Source organism: Aplysia californica, unplaced genomic scaffold, assembly GCF_000002075.1.
Source record: "Aplysia californica isolate F4 #8 unplaced genomic scaffold, AplCal3.0 scaffold00702, whole genome shotgun sequence".
NCBI lineage: Eukaryota > Metazoa > Mollusca > Gastropoda > Aplysiida > Aplysiidae > Aplysia > Aplysia californica.
The window spans coordinates 160,325-180,380 of record NW_004797972.1 but is presented as its reverse complement, the minus strand read 5'-3'; the positions used below and the strand labels follow the sequence as shown (position 1 = coordinate 180,380).

General features: G+C 41.9%; 1 protein-coding gene across 1 annotated transcript in view; it reads left to right on the top strand.

The window, feature by feature from the left end:
• Nucleotides 1-20,056, top strand: part of LOC101855140 — a gene marked incomplete at its 3' end in the record, with an annotated part of 40,147 nt that overhangs the window by 7,213 nt on the left and 12,878 nt on the right. Inside the window, 16 exon segments of the mRNA XM_035972474.1 lie at nt 1,141-1,320; nt 1,938-2,102; nt 2,683-2,892; nt 3,536-3,648; nt 4,601-4,736; nt 5,535-5,734; nt 8,480-8,576; nt 9,207-9,375; nt 11,031-11,200; nt 11,836-11,982; nt 13,532-13,677; nt 14,584-14,720; nt 16,147-16,247; nt 16,693-16,870; nt 17,559-17,762; nt 18,771-18,955. Of these exon segments, the coding sequence (XP_035828367.1) occupies nt 1,141-1,320; nt 1,938-2,102; nt 2,683-2,892; nt 3,536-3,648; nt 4,601-4,736; nt 5,535-5,734; nt 8,480-8,576; nt 9,207-9,375; nt 11,031-11,200; nt 11,836-11,982; nt 13,532-13,677; nt 14,584-14,720; nt 16,147-16,247; nt 16,693-16,870; nt 17,559-17,762; nt 18,771-18,955 (2,538 nt within the window).

Sequence of the window (20,056 nt, the reverse complement as noted above, 5' to 3'; positions counted from 1 at the left end):
TTCTCTCTCTCTCTCTCTCTCTCTCTCTCTCTCTCTCTCTCTCGTTGTTTTCTCTAAAAAAAAATGCATCACTCACACACACCTGCATGCGCACATAATATATTCTGAAGAAACAATGAGGTATACATTGTGGGGGTTAAACCCATACCATAGATTTTATAAAACCAGCTCAACTAACAAACTCAAATGTGAAATGACTGTGTGTACGGTAAAATAAGAACATCATTTATTTATCTTCCTGAAGACACGACTCCATCTTCTACACCTGAATTGGAGACATTTTCACAACATAATATTATGAAACGGGCTGACAAAATGAGTTACTTCTCTCACTCAAACGTTATGGAAATAGATACATCATGCTTGTACAGACTTCAAGGACCACTTGCAAACACTCTGAGGGGTCTTCTTGGGTCGCCCTGCGCGAGGGCGTTCTTGGACTGATCCAGTGGCTTGATGGCGCTGCCTCAAGCGGACAATGATAGAGTATGACACTGCAAGCTTTCTGGCAACTTCTCGGGCTCCAACTCCATCGTGCAGCCATGCCATAGCTCTGGCACGATCAAAGTCTCTCAGCTTTCGTTTTGGAGGCATGTTGATGCGATATTGGATTTTGCGCAAACGGCGGCTTATATTGCCACCAAAGTGAGCACATTTCGAAACCATACGTCCGTTTATGACATGCACCAGAAATTTTAACTTAGGAATGTTCTAGGTGTCGCACACAAGTCGATAAAAAACAGCAAATTTGGCTAAAGTTTCAAGAGGATTTCCGTGCTGCTCATGGTGATTTTGTCCCTTTAGGAAGCTTTGCAGAACTCATCGGTAACCCATTAACACTTTTGGAGGAAAACAATTTGAAACATTCCTTGTTGCCTTTTTACTGATTTTAAAAAAAATCATAGATCTAGTCGTCTGTCAAGGTGGTCCTTAACCTTTGTTGAAGTCTGGTGAAGTTTGAACATTTTATAAGTATTAACTAATAAAAGGTATGTTATAGTCAAAGGATATCGCATTAATTGAAATTCTACAAATTTGACCCTTGTGTCGATTTTTCCCAATATTATCTCTGTTTGTGGATTGCGAGAAGTAACTCATTTTGTCAGCACACTTCAGTCAGTCTTTTATTCGAACTTTCAGCTCACAGATGTGGACTGCCGTGATATTCACACCATGGGCCGTATGTTCTTTGCCCTGTCTGTGGCAGAATTGAACCAGATTCCTGACCCGGCCCTGGGTGAATGCGGTGCCCACATCGGCATGATGATGGACGTGATGTGTGACGAGACACCGATGGTCTGCAACAAAATTTGGGAGAAGGTATATCTTTTGACTGAGACATGAAACGAGAAACAATTTGAAATAGATTAACCGTTAAATAGGTAAGGGACTGACAAATAGACAAACTGTGCATCGTTTTGGCGTATGTGTGTGTGTGTGTTTGTTTGTGTGTTTGTTTGGGTGGTTGTGAAATAGATAGATAGATAGATAGATAGATAGATAGATAGATAGATAGATAGATAGATAGATAGATAGATAGATAGATAAATAGATAGATAAATAGGTATTTAGGTGAAGTGTGTGTGTGAGAGAGAGATGTGTGTGTGTGTGTGTGTGTGTGTGTGTGTGTGTGTGAGAGAGAGAGAGAGAGAGAGAGAGAGAGAGAGAGAGAGATGGAGAGACAGACAGACAGACAGACAGACAGACAGACAGACAGACAGACAGACAGACAGACAGACAGACAGACAGACAGACAGACAGACAAACAGACAGAGACAGAGAGAGACAGAGAGAAACAGAGAGAGAGAGCAAAATATTGAGGAGTGGGGGGAGGGGGAATGGGGGAGGGAGTGGAAATGTGCATTGCAACTTAGAACCTAGTAGTACACTGTATTTCCGAAAGAGCCTTCCCTAAAAATGACTTTTCTTCCTCCCAGGTGAAGAGACACAACAGCTCTCGTGGAGACTCTCTGGGCGGAGTCATCACCTCCATGGGGCCCGGCGTGCTCAGGTTCGTGCCTAGCGATGACCTCCGTGACCTCTCCCTGGACGACCTGGGAGGGCTGGACAATCTGAAGAACCTAGACCTGGACGCCGCTCAGGTACGTCGAACTGGCGTCGTGGTGAATCTGTTGATAGGTGCTTTGCTGTAGCACGCTAGAGAACCGAGATCGATTCCCATATTATCGGTTTATAAGCTGAGATGTTTTATCCTTGTCATCACAGTTAGGCTCTGTCATGCATCGTTGAAGTCCGCGTCATAAAAGATCTAAATAATGTATGCCAACACACAGTAGATGAGAATTTTGTAGAACTGATTATTTCCTTCGACAGCACAACGGCGAAATTTGTACTGGTCATCTGCCTTGTTAGCCTACTTTATGCAACATGAGCCGTCTTCGGTATTTTTTTGTTATTAGTTTTTTTAAAGTTGTTTTTTCTCACAAAAGCAAATCAAGTTAAGAACAAGCCAATTCCATCATTAAAAAAGTGAAAAACACTCACGTATGCGCGTGCATGCATGTCAATGAACTACCAAAGGCATGAAGTTATGGTTGGATTAAACTTAGCCTGTTTTTCACGACCCGTCCGTATGCATTTTACAATTCTCCTTTGCCATGGTGATAATTTACCCTCTCCCCCCACCCCCTCTCCTCTTCCTCTCCTGCCCATCCCCTGCAGTCGGAGGTGGTGATGGAGATCGTGGAGCGAGAGTTTGGAGCCGTGTCCAAGGACAACATGAACTACACCGGCGCACAGGTCGAGAAACTGGGTCACGTCTTCTTCAAGGGCGCGTCTTCCGAGAGCTTGCAAGAACTTCCTGAGGGCATGGAACTTATGGAAACCCTTCCTAGCATCGTTGCCAATCTCGAGCACATGAATGATAAAAAGGTAAGAACAAAATGTTTATGTTCATAAGCATAGCTCCATGAGGGCACATAAACTATGGGATTCTTTTCCTACTACGATTGACAATTTCTAATTCATGACTGACAAAAAGGTAAGAACAAAACGCTGATTAGTTTCTCGAAAGCACGTAACTTATGAAATCCTTTTCTACCGCGGTTGACAATCTCTGGCATAGTCACATATGACAGAAAAGTAAAAACTAAATGTTTATTGGCCTCACGACAGCTGAAAAGTCATGGAATTCCTTCGTAACACTGCTGACAAACTCAAGCTCTGCAAAATGGTTCGACCAAATTGTTAATAGTATGACATATCAGCCATACATACAAACAACAAACTCTAGCAAAACCTTTCTTTCAATAGTTCATGATGGATTTCTAACAGTGTCCTTTATCGAAACCATAACGCCGTATTCACATGGCAAACGAAAAGCTGCAGCATCTTTCCTTTTGGTTCTTTGTTTTTTTGTTACCCTTCCAGAAATGACAATTAGCTTGATCAAAACAGAAAAACACCCCAGGAATAGAATTGCTTATAAATTATAATAACAAATTCTTTATTTATTGCACAACTGTCATGAAACCTCTGTCCTTGACCTCATTATAACCTGCCCTGACCTCCACAGATCAAGGTCGTGTACGACAAACTGCACACCATGTTCGGCATGGACAAGGGTACAGAGGTCTGTCTGGACGAGTCTACGGTCAAGCAAGCAGCTGGATTCTTCTCGCAGGCAACGTGAGTTTTGTTGTTGTTGGTGGTGTTGTTGTTGGTGGTGTTGTTGTTGGTGGTGTTGTTGTTGGTGGTGTTGTTGTTGGTGGTGTTGTTGTTGGTGGTGTTGTTGTTGGTGGTGGTGGTTTTGTTGGTTGTAGTTGTTTACTTTTTTAACGACACTTTATTTTAAGCCTATGTAACATAGTTTATAAAACTGTTCTTTTCACCTCCCTAACATCAAATTCGTTTAATAAAAACAGAAAAGGACCTAGGTTACACTATGATCAACCTTATAAAATATTGAATATTATACATGTAATATTACCTACTTTGACAGTGTAGAAATTAAGGAAACAATGTCTTTAGATTCACAAAACCCCACTCTGGAGGTGGTGGTGGTGTGTGTGTGTGTGTGTGTGTGTGTGTGTGTGTGTGTGTGTGTGTGTGTGTGTGTGTGTGTGTGTGTGTGTGTGTGTGTGTGTGTGTGTGTGCGCGTGTGTTCGTGCACGGTGTGTGATGGATAGATACATAGAGAGATAGGGAATGGGGGAGAATGCGTTTGAGAGGGGACGGGAGGGAGGGAGGGAGAGATAAAGAGACAGAGAGAGAGGATGAGAGAGAAAGGAAGAAAGAGAGAGAAGCGGGAGTAGAAAGAGGAGGAGGAGGAGGAGGAGGAGGAGCACAGAGGAGGAGGAGGAGGAGGAGGAGGAGGAGGAGGAGGAGGAGGAGAAGCAAATATGAATCGTTGCACGATCTTAGCGCTCATGTTGAAGGGAGGGGGGAGGTGAGTACGAGTTCGAGAGCAAGATTGGAAGAGTGTAAATCTTTTAGCACACATGTTTTAGTGAAATTTTGGCTGTGTGCATACTCACATTCGAGGGTACTATGTATGTAGTTCGTTTGGATACGTGTGTGCATGTGTGCGCGTATATATGTGAGCTTCACAAGGAACTAACAAATGTATATGACTCCACAGGCACGATGACCTGATGCAGCTTGACCGAGACACGAGATTGTCTGTGCTGTCCGAGATAGGCCAGAGTGGAGATGTGGTCAAGACGATGACCAGAGAAGGCATCAAGGAACATTTCAAAACTCTCAAAGAAGCTGAAGTGAGTAAATGGAATCGTTTTTTTTTACTTCAAATTTGTTTACATGGTCTAGTGGTGAGCAAACGGGATAAAGGATAGCCATAATTGTCTCGTCAGATGTCATTAAAACGAATTATTTTCAGTTTACTAGTTGTTATTGTTTTGTGTCAATCTATACCTTTCTCACCAATATATTACATTTCCTATGACCACTGAGTTCAGATTCCTATTCTATCGCAAATTGCCTCGCTTTAAGGAGCAATTTAAACTGAGAATACGGAAAAAAGCTTCATTTTTGCATCTCTCAGATTTGCCCTAGTTTTTAAACTATTTTTACTAAAGAATTTTATGACATGATACATAATATTATTTGTCCTTCAGAATTTTGCTTGTTTAACCGTTACTGACAAGTGCAGCGCTACAAATGATAAAAATCATAAAATCATTGAATCTATATTGCACATATTAACTCTCTCCCATGTGCTGTAGTCACTTTACCCCAGCAGACCCTATATCACTCAAAAACACTTTTGGCTCCTTGGGAAACATGCAGTGCAAGTATCCGATTAAGCAATCAAACATTAGCAGACTGACAAGATATTTCGCTGTTTATAGCGGTGTACCCATTCCCACATAGGAGAAGTAAAGAACATCCGTGTAAACGTTTCTATCCCAAGGACATAACATTGGACCCCTGATGGGGTTCGAACCCATGCCCTTTTGGTTACGAGCGTGACAGTGTAACAACTAGTTCACAGATACTTGGTCGCAAGACTTAAAAGTAACGTAAATCCAAAACATTTTTCTTCATTTCATCAGAACCTGAACACGAGAGGCAGCTTCACGTCCAGCGACCTGGAGAAGTACGGGCCTCACATCTTCTGTGGCATGGACGCCACAGACGCGCAGAAGCTGAGCACCGCGGCTGTGGACAACTTCCTGCAGGAACTGGACGAGTGTGAGCAGCTGGACTCTGACACCAGGACCGTCATCGCTCAGAAGGCGGTCAACTCAGCGAGGTGAGTAGTAGAACTGAAGGTGTTAAAACGAGGGGGGGGGGGGGCTCTCGTGGCCTAGAGGTTAAGGTGTTGGCCTCTCATTCAAAAGGTCCCGGGTTCGAATCCGGGTAGCGAGCGAAACATTTTCTTCTCTAAATTTGTCTCCTTTCACCTCGTTTCCTGCTCTTTTGCAATGTTCTGTCGTCTGCGTTCGTCTCCCCTATCTGCCCCCACCCCCTCACCTCCTTTGCCCCTTCCTCTGGGCTCCTGATTCTTTCTGCAGCCTTTCTACTGCTACTCCTTCGCGCTCATATGACCTTATGCAGTTGCGAGCGCCGTAAAACACTTTACAAAAACAAAAACAAAAACAAAGTGTTAAAACGATAGAGGGTCTGCGTCACATTTGGCTTATTATATGGTCGCTTTTAAGGACAAGCTGGCCAACCCTGATTTCGGGGGTTTCCAGAAATCTAGACCTACACCCAAAGAGGGCATTGTCCTACCTAAAGGAGAAGTTTGGTAACATTGATGGGCATATTTAATTAGTTTGGTTACAGAGAAATCTCTACTTGGTTTTTTTACTGAAACTGAACGAAGGGCAAAAACTTGAGCTTCGATTTTCTCAAAACAGCATTTTTCGGGTTAGCCCCCTTGTGCTTAAAAGTGACCCATTGTTCTTAGTGTGGCGACCACAACGAGGAGAGATTACACAACATAGCGTTTGGATGAAATAACTGGATGGATTAATATCAGAGTTATGGCCTTAACAGGTTACACAAACTCCGTAGTATATCATACGGTCGCTTTTAAGGATAAGCGGGCTAACCCGGATTTTTTTTAGATTTCTACACCAAAAGTGGGCATTGCCCTACCTATAGGGGAAGTTTGGTTTCATTAGTGTATAGTTGTTCGGTTATAGACGAAACTCTCTGTCTTTTAAAGAATCTGAACAAGAGGCAAACACTTTCCCTTCGATTATCTCAAAACAGCGTTTTTCTGGTGCTTAAAAGTGACCAACTTAATAAGCTTGCTGTGTTTTGTATTTCACTCCAAACGACCTCCGGCATGTTAATGCTATGTTCGTTTATAATTCTTATTATTTTCCTTGACCAATCTTCACCAGCGACTGTACTGTGACGTAGTGGTTAAGACAATGGACGTAGAAAATGTAGAAAATTATTACTTTTATAAACATGTTTAGCCTGTCGAGTATCCACATCTTTTTGTCTGGATGCTGCCTCCCAGCTAGTCATGGCCGTCCTTTACTGACAATGTCGAGTCAGTCCGCCTCCTGAATGCTCCTTTGGTAATTTGATAGGGATCACCCTCGTAGTGGGGGCTTTCATTGCCTAGAAGTTAAGGTGTTCGGCTCTCATCCAAAGGTCCCGGGTTCGAATCCGGGTAGCTAAGGACAGTTTTTATTCATTCTAAAATTGTCTCCTTTCACTTCCTTTCCTGCTCTCTAGCAATGTTCTGTCGTCTGCTTTCGTCTTCACTTTCTGCCCCGACCTCTGCACCTCCTTTGCCCCCTCCTCTTGGCTCCTGACTCTTTCTGCAGCCTTTCTACGTTCTGCTACTTGTCTCCTTCTTACTGCTGTCTTACAGCCACACCCCCGATCTTCTGGTAGGAAAGATCTACACCTAGCCTTCTCAGACAAGGGCGAAAAAATCTCAGTGGTTCCGTGTGCAAGTTGTGCACGTTAAAGATCCCTAGGTTTTCTAAAATCGATAAGAGTAAGCTTAGGCTGCCACCCGGGTAACATTCAAAGCTTCTACCAACTGAAAATGTTTAATGTGTCCCACGCGCTCATATGACCTTATGCAGCTGCCAGCACCGTTAAACACTTTCGAAAAATTTTTTTTTTTTAAATACCCCTAGTAGTGACAGATGTTATTTGTGACACAGCGTGGTGGAATCAGGTTCTCGTCAATTTTTGGACATGTAGAGTTATTGGTTTTATCTTAAAGCTTGTTCATTTGTCTTGCTTTCAATGAAAATATTACCCTTCCATCTTCAATAGAAGTGGAAATATTTTGGATTGAAGGAGGTGGGGGTCACCTAATTTAAGAGATAAAATTAGCGAGAAAATGGCCGCCAAAACTCGGTAAATTCCTAAGTTGGAGAGTACATGGAAACTGTAAATTTATATTTTCGTGCCTTTAATCAACGTTTTCGGTGAAATTCTCAAAGGAATGTGTTTGTAAATGGACATAAAAGGTGTTGAGCCAAAAAACAAAAATTTTATAAAAATTGCTAAGCAGGGAGAAAACTGCTGTTTTCTTCGATTTCATTATTTTTTCGAGAGCCTGATTCCACCACGCTGCCTCACATGTTTAAATTCCCCTCTTTGGAAACGCGTGTTGGTGGCCATTCCGAGCGTTTTGACATCTTCATGTGGCAAAAGTGGGCGGTGGTTGTAAGAAGGTTGAATATTGTTTGTACATGCATTTATGTAAAGCGCCTAGAGCTGTGTTTACACGGGAGTGGACGCTATAAAAATGATTTTCATTATTATTTATTATTATTTATTATTATTATTTTTTTTAAAAATTATTACTACTACTACTACTACTACTACTACTACTACTACTACTACTACTACTACTACTACTACTACTACTACTACTACTACTACTATTATTATTATTATTATTATTATTATTATTATTATTATTATTATTATTATTATGGGACAAGCAAGCACTAATCTAGCTTGTATCAAGTCCATCAACCAATGACCAACGTTTCTCTCTCTGTATTTCCAGTGGTCTGTCAGGCCTGGCCAACGATCCCCAGAAGTTGGAGTCCATGGGCACCCTCATGCTGCATGTGGATATGTCTGGAGCCGCTAACCTGCGCTCAGTAAGACTTTCTCTTTTTGTGTGTGTCTATGTGTTTTTATGTGTGAGTACGTGTGTGAGAGGCCAATTGATAGATAGATAGATAGATAGATAGATAGATAGATAGATAGATAGATAGATAGATAGATAGATAGATAGATAGATAGATAGATAGATAGATAGAAATTCTGAAACTTTATTCGGTATAAAATCATTATTTGTGTTGTAAGAAAGAGTATAATTTTTTTCCTAAAAACAACTCACAGGCCAAAAATTAAATTATTTATTGATCATTTATTAAGTGTTGATTAATTTTTAATTAATCATTAAATTAATTCTTTCATCCATTTGTTCTTTTATTCTTTTATCCACCCTTTCATTCATTCATCCATTCACTCTTTCATACATACATAAATTCATTCATTCATTCATCCACTAATTCATTCATTCATTCATTCATTCATTTATTCATTCATTCATTCATTCATTCATTAACTCATACATACATAAATTCATTTATTCATTCATCCCCTCATTCATTCATACATTCATTCATTCATTCATTCATTCATTCATTCATTCATTCATTCATTCATTCATTCATTCATTCATCAACTAGTATGTAATTCAGTAAATTAACTATGTTCCCCAGGACCAGAAGGAGCGCCTGGGCTCGGTGGTGGGTGACGTGATGGAGAGAGTGAACAAGAGAGAAAAACGCCTGGAGCAGCGCAGCAGTAGTGACATTCCCAAGGCCGAGAAGACGGACGAGAAAATGTTACAGAACAACATGGCTAGGGCATTGTGGGATGTCGTGGCCGGTGAGAATGAGACCCGTTTGGTGGTTATGTGCTTGAAGCGGTTTACTTGTACGCAGCTTTACCTAGGTTTAGTTTCAGAAAGAGTTTTACTGCACTTTCAACTCCAACAGACTAACAGTGCCGGAGGTTAGAGGTGTCACTAGAAAGTAACATACCAAGAAAAGAAGGAGGAGGTGTTTGATATGAAAGACGAAGAAAAAACCCACACTAGAGCTTTCGCTTTCAACCCACATACCTCCGTTTTTATTCATTTATTCATTTGAAATATATTGTGAGGCAGCGCGGTGGAATCAGGCTCTCGTCAATTTTTGGGCATGTAGAGTTATTGGTATCATCTTAAAGCTTGTTCAGGTGTCTTTATTTGGATGAAAAAAGTATCCATTTATCTTGAATGCAAGTCGAGATATTTGCGAATGAAGGAGGTGGGGGTCCCCGGTTTTCAGAGGTAAAATTAGTTAGAAAATGGCCGCCAAAGATTTGTTAATTCCTTAGCTTAAGTGTCCGTGGTAACTGAAAATTTAAATTTTTTGTGCCTTTAATCAACGTTTTTATGAAAACTCCACACAGAAACGAGTTCTTTAATGGGCATTAAAGGTGTTGAGCAAAAAAACACAGATTTTATAAAAATTCACAAACCTGCGGAAAAATGCAGATTTCTTCACTTTGATTATTTTGACGAGAGCCTGATTCCACCACGCTGCCTCACTATTTATTGGTCCCATAACTTTCAGCTATCGGAAACACGTGCGTGTATTGCCACTATGGCCTTGGACTCATACATAAAGTGTTTTCAATGAGATTTAATATTTTGATGTATCGCTTTCAAACTTTCACCAATTTCTCTTCGGTAGAGAGGGGCGAGGTGTCCTTTATACGAGGTGTACTTTATACGAGGTGTACTTTATACGGGGTGTCCTTTATACGAGGTGTACTTTATACGGGGTGTCCTTTATACGAGGTGTACTTTATACGAGGTGTACTTTATACGGGGTGTCCTTTATACGAGGTGTACTTTATACGAGGTGTACTTTATACGAGGTGTACTTTATACGAGGTGTACTTTATACGAGGTGTACTTTATACGAGGTGTACTTTATACGGGGTGTCCTTTAAACGAGGTGTACTTTATACGGGGTGTCCTTTATACGAGGTGTACTTTATACGGATGTCCTTTATACGAGGTGTACTTTATACGGGGTGTCCTTTATACGAGGTGTACTTTATACGGATGTCCTTTATACGAGGTGTACTTTATACGAGTGTCCTTTATACGAGGTGTACTTTATAACTTTCCTCTGACGCTCTTGCCCAGTGCCTGCCAATCTATTTTTTATTACCAACATCCGCTTTTGCCATCTTTGCCAGGCTAGAATATCTGTACTACCCACCTACATGTATTTCCAAGCATGGTAGGGCATTAAAATTCGTCTGTTTATACCTGGGTCATTCTGACTGCTCACCAACCACCACCCCTCCCCCAACCCCCCCCCCCCCCCCACAAAAAACAAACAAACAAACAAAACAAAACAAAACAAAATAAAACAGCCTGGCAACAAGATCGAAATATCTCGCCATCCACGATGGTCTAAATTATTTTGAAGGAAAAGTAAAACATTACAACAAAAATCCCCTACATGTCCTACCTCTGTTTTCAGACACCATCGACTGCCAGACCATCCAGAGTTTCCATGGCGACCTGAGCTTCCTGACCACCGCCGACCTAACCGTCATAGAAGCAGACGTGGTGGTAGAGTGTCTCACCGAGTTCCAGAACACCGATTGGGACCAGGATCAGCTGGACACCCTCGGCTGGAAGATCAAAACGGTGGGTACACTTTACTTAGACTGGCGTCGCTTTATTTGGAAAGAGATGCATGTTAACACAAAAAGTCTGTTTTTTCTCTAATTCGATGTATAATTTATTATGGCGGTACACTTTACTTAGGTTATCGTTGCTTTATTTTTTTTAAAGATGCTTCATGTATAACAAAAAAAAGTCTGGTTTTTTTTCTAATTCGATGTTTAATTTATGGTGGTACACTTTATCTTGGCTGTCGTAACTTTATTTTGAAAAAGAGGCATGTATAGCAAAAAATAAAATGAAGGTCAGTTTTTTCTTCTAATTTGTTGTTTAATTTAGTCGGTTTTTTGGTTTTCTACAAAACACATAATGTACACTCAGACAGACACTCACGTATGCACACAAAAAATGCGTAAACACACAAGCACATTCATTTGTACTTTCTCTTTTCACATTTACACTAACACGAACATACATACTAACACACACACACGCGCACACACACACACACACACACACACACACACACACACACACACACACACACGCACACACACACACACACACACACACACACACACTGAGGTATTCTTGATCGTAAACATAGAAGCATATACTTTTGACAAAACTCCAACTTGACGTGTCTGTCTCTCCCCTAGCAATTCGGCAACGACACCGGAATGTGGGACAAGAAAACCATCATGGAAGCCGGCAAGATTCTGGGCGGCCTTGACCCTGACGACATCCAGAAAATGACGCTAGACAAAGACATCATGGGGGTGTTGGGGCAGTTCCAGATTGCAGACGTAAGTGCTTACTCTCGTTGTTCTAGAAGTATATGTAACGAAGTACACCATTCGGAAATTGAGGGGTCAAAATTCCAAATTTCCTACTAACCGAAAATGTTTAATGTGTCCCGCGTGCTCATGTGACCTTATGCAATTGCGAGCGCCGTAAAACACTTACCACCCCCCCCCCCCAAAAAAAAACACACCCCCTACGCCAAAAAACCCCCCATCAGAAAATGACGCTAGACAAAGACGTCATGGGAGTGTTGGGGCAGTTCCAGCTTGCAGACGTAAGTGCTTACTCTTGTGGTCTAAGAAGAACACGTTTTGTAGTACATGTATAGATGTACATTGTGCATCATCCAGAAAATGACGCTTGACGAAGACATCATGTGGGTGTTGGGGCAGTTCCAGCTTGCAGACGTAAGTGCTTACTCTCGTTGTTCTAGAAGTACAAGTAAAGAAGTACATCATCCTGAAATTGAGGGGGCTCTCGTGGCCTAGAGTCGCCGTAAAACACTTACCAAAAAGAACCCCCCCCCCCCTGAAAATTGGAGTGTTGGGAAAATTCCAACTTGCAGACGTAAGTACTTGCAAAGCTACTTGGATTGCTGATTAAAATGTATCCGTGCGATCTAAACGAAGACTCGGAGTCAGGGGTCACCAGTCTATGGTGTCCGGCCGGGATCCGACCCGGGAGGACAGTTGGTCTGGACAGCAACATACCACAACGTGAGAAGGAACACTTGCAAGATGTGCTAGTAGTGTGCTCAGGACTTGGTCAACAAAATAATTGAAACATTTTTTAAAATTCTACAAGCATTGCATTGCCCTTATAGACTTCATATGTAACTCATATTATATCACACTCTTTCTCGGCTTTAATATGTGAGGCAGAGTGGTGGAATCAGGCTCTCGTCAAAATAATCAAAGTGAAGAAACTTTTTTTTCCTCAGGTTTGTGAATTTTTAAATCAAATTTTGTTTTTTGGCTCAACACCTTTCATGCCCCTTACATAAGTCATTTTTGTGTCGATTTTTCTGCAAAAACGTTGATTAAAGGCACACAAAATGTAAATTTTCAGTTACCACGGACTATTAAGATAAGGAAATAACTAATCTTTGGAGGCCATTTTCTCACTAATTTAACCTCTGAAAACAGGTGACCCCCACCTCCTTCAATCGCAAATATCTCGACTTGTATTTAAGATAAATGGATATTTTTCCATCCAAATAAAGACAAGTGTACGAGATTTAAGATGATACCAATAACTCTACATGCCCAAAAATTGACGAGAGCCTGATTCCACCAGGCTGCCTCACATATGACTTATCGTTCATTAAAAACGGCAGTGTATTGCGCTGAACAAAATAGGTGTCCAGATTGTGTCCAGTATTCTCTCAGTTTTATCGACCCACTTTGAAAATGGTTTGGTGCTCCTTTGATCTAAGTGAAGCGAAATTTAGTTAGTTTTAAAAAAAATAAGTCTCTCTCCTGAAAAAAACAACCTTTGACAGACTTACACGTTTAGAGAATAACAGCAGTGTCTCACCTTCCGTCTCCACAGCCGGAGGCTATGTTCCAGAAGTTCGCCCAGGACGAGGGACTTGGCAACATGAGTGCTGTGGACGCCGACACGATGAGGTCCTTCGGCTCTATGCTGTGTGGGATGTCTGCTGGCGATATGATGGACCTGCAGTCTACTGTTGTGCTGTGAGTGCTGTTGCTGTTGTTTCTGTTGTTGCTGGTGTTGTTGCTGTTGTTGTTGCTGTTGCTGTTGTTGTTGTTTTTGTAGTAGTAGTAGTTGTTGTTGCTGTTGTTGTTGTTGTTTTTGTAGTAGTAGTAGTTGTTGTTGCTGTTGTTGTTGTTGTTGCTGCTGCTCTTGTTGTTTTTGTTGTTGTCATTGTTTTTGTTGTTGTTGTTGTTGGCGTTACTGGCGTTAAAATTGCTGTTGAAAAAGTGGCACTTGTGGGTATGGTAATTATTAAGTTGTTATCGTCGTCGTCATCCCCCTCTTCCTCCTCCTCCTCCTCCTCCTCCTCCTCCTCCTCCTCCTCCTCCTCCTCCTCCTCCTCCTCCTCCTCCTCCTCCTCCTCCTCCTCCTCCTCCTCCTCCTCCACCTCCTCCTTCTTCTTCTTCTTCTTCTTCTTCTTCTTCTTCTTCTTCTTCTTCTTCTTCTTCTTCTTCTCCTTCTCCTTCTCCTTCTCCTTCTCCTTCTCCTTCTCCTTCTCCTCCTCCTCCTCCTCCTCCTCCTCCTCCTCCTCCTCCTCCTCCTCCTCCTCCTCCTCCTCCTCCTCCTCCTCCTCTTCTTCTTATTCTTCTTCCTTTACTTCATCTTCCTTTTCCTCTTCTTCTAGTTTGCTTTCAACAAACATTATATTCCTTAAAGCGGGTATTTTGCCCACACAAAACACTTTGTATAAATTATTTGTTATAAGAACAGGTTATGGATTTAATTAATACAACACATTTCTACTCCAAGAATCGAGACAATACGTTCCTCTTTTTATTGACGAGGACAGAATATACGAAAATCGCGCTTATCTAAGTCAAAGTTGAAGTTTTTCGACAAATAAATCATTGTAGAACAATGTAAAGAGCTGTGTTTCTCTCCTCCAGGGAAGTGGCCAAGGATCTGTCTACCATCGACTGTCTGACCAAAGACCAAGTGAAAGCTATTGCTAGTCGACTGGAGGACGCTATTCCATCCAACCAGTGGAACCAAGTTAGTGTGGAGGAGATGGGCGTCTTGGCAGGTATGTGCAGCCTTAGAAGGAGGTTTCAAATCTTTTTTTTCTCTTCCATAAACTGATTTAGTATCCTGTGAAGGCGCACTGATTTTGGGCAGGAATAAAAAAAAAAGAAATGTAATCTGTTATTCATACAGATTTTTGTTTGAGTTCTATTTTCTTAATCTGTAACTTAAAAAAGGAGGCCATAAACAACGCGCATACTATGAAATGTGCAACGTCATGTATTTGAGGTCATTCACACATGAAGACGCACTGATTCGGAGCACCGATTAAAATGAAGTATAATAATTGTGCCATTCACGTAGAACTGTTTTCGTTCTATTTTCTTAACCTGAAACTTAAACAGACAGGAAACAGCATGCTTAATCCGAAATATGCAAACATTGTGTGTCTGAGTTTTGTATAGTGGTTTGAAATGTGCCCCAATATTGTCCTTGGTCTTCTGGTCGGACACATGTGTCAGCTTCGTCCTTAAAGACTTTATTATGATAACAGCTTGCGTCCAATAAGCCACAATTCCACATGACTTCAGGGTGACTGACATACTGGAAAGCGATAAACTCCTCACTGGTCTCAGAATAATTGTGTTGTCTGCTGAGTTTTCCATGACAGTAGACTACAAATGTGTATCGACCAAATTAAGTCAACAAGTTATTCCTTTGGTCTAAGGTTATTTTGTACACAGCTGTAATTACAACAGGTGATACTATAACGTGAAAAAACCACTCAGCACATAATGTCTAACAATTCTGGAGGATAATAAGATAGAAATTTCGTGACTTTCTCCCTACTTTTCGGAAAATCAGTGTTCACACACTTCGAGTCGGACATTACAGATATATAACTTATATGGCTCTCTTGGTATAAATGTCCCACCGTGCTTTATTCTGGCCCAGGTTCCACTTTCCTCAGTGTAGACTCTGGCATGTACAGTAACGAATCTTCAGTGTAGAATATGGCATGTAACAAATCCTCAGTGTAGAATATGGCATGTAACAAATCCTGAGTGTAGAATATGGCATGTAACAAATCCTCAGTGTAGAATATGGCATGTACAGTAACTAATCCTGTGTGTAGAATAATGGCATGTACAGTAACTGATCTTCAGTGTAGCATATGGCATGTAACTAATCCTCAGTGTAGACTATGGCATGTGCAGTACATGTAACTAATCCTCAGTGTAGACTATGGCATGTACAGTACATGTAACTAATCCTCAGTGTAGAAAACGGCATGTACTGTAACTAATCCTGAGTGTAGAATACGGCATGTACAGTAACAAATCCTGAGTGTAGAATATGGATGGCATGTACAGTAACAAATCCTGAGTGTAGAATACAGCATGTACAGTACATGTAACGAACCCTCAGTGTAGAATACGGCATGAAACTAATCCTCCAAGGTTAACCCCAACAACTGTTCTGTCCAGGTGGTCTGGAGGCCGACAAGTTGGAGCAGCTAGACGACGACCAAGTGAGCGCCATCTCTCCCAAAGCCATCAAAGTGATGAAGCCAGACACCTTCACAAAGGTAGCTCGACACTTTGATTTCTTCGAAGTTTTTCCTATAATTTTTGTCGTGTGTCCCTTTTTCGAGTACCATGTTAATGATGTCTTGTTGGTATCAAATCAACATTAACTATGAGAATGTAAGTAAATAGAATTAAATTAAATTTCAGCCTTAAAAGGAAACAATAACTATCTACTGAGCTTTTCTCCTTCAGACAGATACAACTTTTATCGCACGTGGAAGATCTGAATTCGATTCCTGTATGGGGAGAATTTTTATCAAGTATCTCAGTCTTTCCAACTCAACGCCGATTGGCAGTGATAGGTGGGGTCGAAACACCTTTCCTATATGATCTAAATTTTGTCTATGGGAGTGTAAAAATACTTTTAAAATAATGTTAAACACATTTTTTTTTTTAAACAGCAACAAAAAAAAAAGACTAAACACTCCAACATTTCTCTGACAGGCTTTCAACGCCGACAAGATGAGCAAGCTGACCCAGGACCAGGTGAGCGCCATCAGCCCCAACATGCTGAGGAAGATGGACATCGGTCAGCTGATTGCCATAGAGAGTGTGGCCAACGGCACCAGGGGCGTCAACGCTACACAGATGGCAGCCAACCGCACTGCTTATTTCCATATTGGTGAGCTTGTTGCTCTCTGTCTGTCTGTCTGTCTCTCCGTCTCTCTGTCTTTCTCTCTGTCTCTGTCTGTCTGTCTGTCTGTCTGTCTGTCTGTCTGTCTGTCTGTCTGTCTGTCTGTCTGTCTGTCTGTCTGTCTGCCTGTCTCTCTGTTTGTTTGTCTGTCTATCTATTTTTCTCTCTGTCTCTGCATGTCTGTCTGTTTCTCTGTCTATCTATCTGTCTGTTTGTCTGTCTGTCTGTCTCCTTCTCTCGCTTTCATCTCATCTCTCCTCTCATTCTGTGTCCCCACTTCACTCTCTCTCTCTCTCTCTCTCTCTCTCTCTCTCTCTCTCTCTCTCTCTCTCTCTCTCTCTCTGTCTGTCTGTCTGTCTCTGTCTGTTTCTTTCTCCCCCCTCTCTCTCTCTCTTTCTCTCTCTCTCTCTCTCTCTCTCTCTGTCTCTCTCTCTCTCTCTCTCTCTCCTCTCTCCTCTCTCTCATTCCCCCTCACTTTCACTCGATTTCCACCCCCCTCTCTCTCTTTCTCTCTCTCGGTCTCCCTCTCCACCCTTCCCCTTTATTTTCCTTTCACTACCCCCCCCCCCTTAATAACTGGAATACCAACAAAAATACTTTTTCAAGCACATACTTAGGGCTTTGCTTTTCTAATCCTCTTCAATTGCTAAAACTCTGTTTCCGAATGCCTTCCCAGAAATCCCCACCAACGTGTCTGTGAAGGATCTGGGCACGTTCCAAGAAGTACGAAACCTGAGGAACGACACGGGCTGTCTGTCCGGCATGTCCTTCGGGGGTCAAGCAGATGACCTCCTGGACACTGTGGACAAACAGGACGCCTTTGCCCTCACCCTGCCGCCGGACCACGAGACTCTGTTTGATCGACTCAGGGCTAGCCCAGGTTTGTTTGTTTGTTTGTTTGTTTGTTTGTTGTTTTTTTGTGTTTTTTTTGTTGTTGTTCCCTTGTTTGGATTAGTCCCTTGTCCAAATATCACTTCTATTTATTTATTTTTTTTGATGACTTAGTAAATTGACAAATCTGTTATTGTAAATTGGAGACCTGGGGGGGGGGGGGGGGGGGGGGACTGTGCATGTGTCAAATTTTTGTGAACGGAGAAAAATGGAGACTTAAATCTATAATTGTTAGGCAGCGTGGTGGAATCAGGCTCTCGTCAAAATAATGAAATCGAAGAAAACAGCAGTTTTCTCCCTGCTTCGCAATTTTTATCAAATATTTGTTTATTGGCTAAACACCTTTTGTGTCCATTTACAAACACGTTCCTTTGAGGATTGCACCGAAAACGTTGATTAAAGACACAAAAATATAAATTTACAGTTTCCTTGGACTCTCCAGCTTTGGAATTTACCAAGCTTTGGGGGCCATTTTCTCGCTAATTTTACCTCTTAAATCAGGTGACCCCCAGCTCCTTCAATCCTAAATATCTCCACTTCTATTGAAGATGGATGGGTAATTTTTTCATTGGAAGCAAGACAAATGAACAAGCTTTAAGATGATACTAATAACCCAATATGCCCAAAAATTGACGAGAGCCTGATTCCACCACGCTGCCTCACATATTTGCTTTTGGGTACGCTCTAGTTTTTCCATTTTTCTCGCTACGTCGTTAACGGTAGAGTGTCATTTGCACTAATGATAGATACGGCGGAAAGTCTTCTCTGTTTATAGATACGAAAAACTCAATTTTTGCCAATCTCGGCTTAGGTCTCTCATCGACCCAGTCTGAGGCTTACACACAGAGCCTAGATAGATACTCAATAAGAATCTTCCACAGTGGAGAATCGAAACCATGTCTTCTGGGTACAATTGCCAAGAGCCTGTCGTCACCCACACAGACGCCGTTTTTCAAAAAATCCTATTTTGTAATTGTACATACTCCTCCCTTCTCAGACCACGATGTGGGTATCTTCACCACGTTTGAGATGCGCATGGTGCTGGAGTATCTGATGGACAACCTTGACCCTGCCGGCCGCGACACTTACCTTGACCTTTTGGCCCAGTTCCCGACCTTGACCAGGGATGAGGTCAACCACACGGTCACCACATGGCCACCGAGACTGCATCTCTTGATGAAGGTAAGCTATTACATTTTTGTTTTAGTAAGCATTTTACTGCACTTGCAACACAATTAGGTCACATCACAGCCAAAGATTAGAGGTGTTTTAAGAAAGTAACAAACTCAAAAAGAAGGAGGAGAGATAAGGACGATATATTATGTTTGATATAAAAGAAGGAGCAAACAACACTAGAGCCCCCGCTGACTACCCGCAACTAACTTTTACAGAAACGAGATAAAAGGAGATCTAAATATTATTAGATCAGTGTCAAGAGTTAATACTGACGAAATAGGTAAAGTGGATAGTTGGTTGGTGATCAAGTGCTGTTTACTCCTTCTTTCCTATCAAACATGTGTTGTCTTTATCTCTCCTTCTTTTCTTTGTGTTTTACTCTCGCCACGATGCGTCACCAATCATACTTTTCTTCCCCAGCCCCACCTGATGTGCTCGACGTTGGGTCAGATGGACGTGGAGGTTCTCAACAACTTCTGTGAGCACCTGACAGACGAGGATGTGAGCACAGCTACCGTGATTGAGATGCTCAACCGGTGCGGAGACTGTCTAGCCGTCGCTCACGCGAGCAGGACTGACGAGGGAGTGAGTAGTTTTTAGTTTAGTAGAGTTTTTACGTCGCTCACAACTGCATAAGGTCATGATATTAGCGCCAAGGGGTGGGTGTAAACAGAGAAGCCTTTACAGGGAATCATACTTACTCTTTGTTTGTTTTATTAGAGGTTTTGCGGCGCTCGCAACTGCATAAGGTCATATAAGCGCCAATGGGTGGATGTCAACAGAAAAGTCTTTACAGGGAATCAGACTTACTCTGCTCACCTCTCTAGCTTCAACAGCACAAGTCTGCTTCGACTGTCAAGGCACCCCGGAAATAGCAGGTCACAAGAGAGTGACAAACATACAAAAGAAGTAGGGGAAAATGACGATAGTACGGATTTGGAAAGAAAAAGCAGAAGTTCCCTGTTGCAGTTCAGGCACAGTTATGATGATGACATTGGTGAATCAGCCCATTTACAATTCTACTGTGCATAAAAACATGTTAATGTCCCCCTTTTGGGAATGGCCTATAGACACTTCAGTCCGTGGCACCGCCCCACAGGGGTTGGG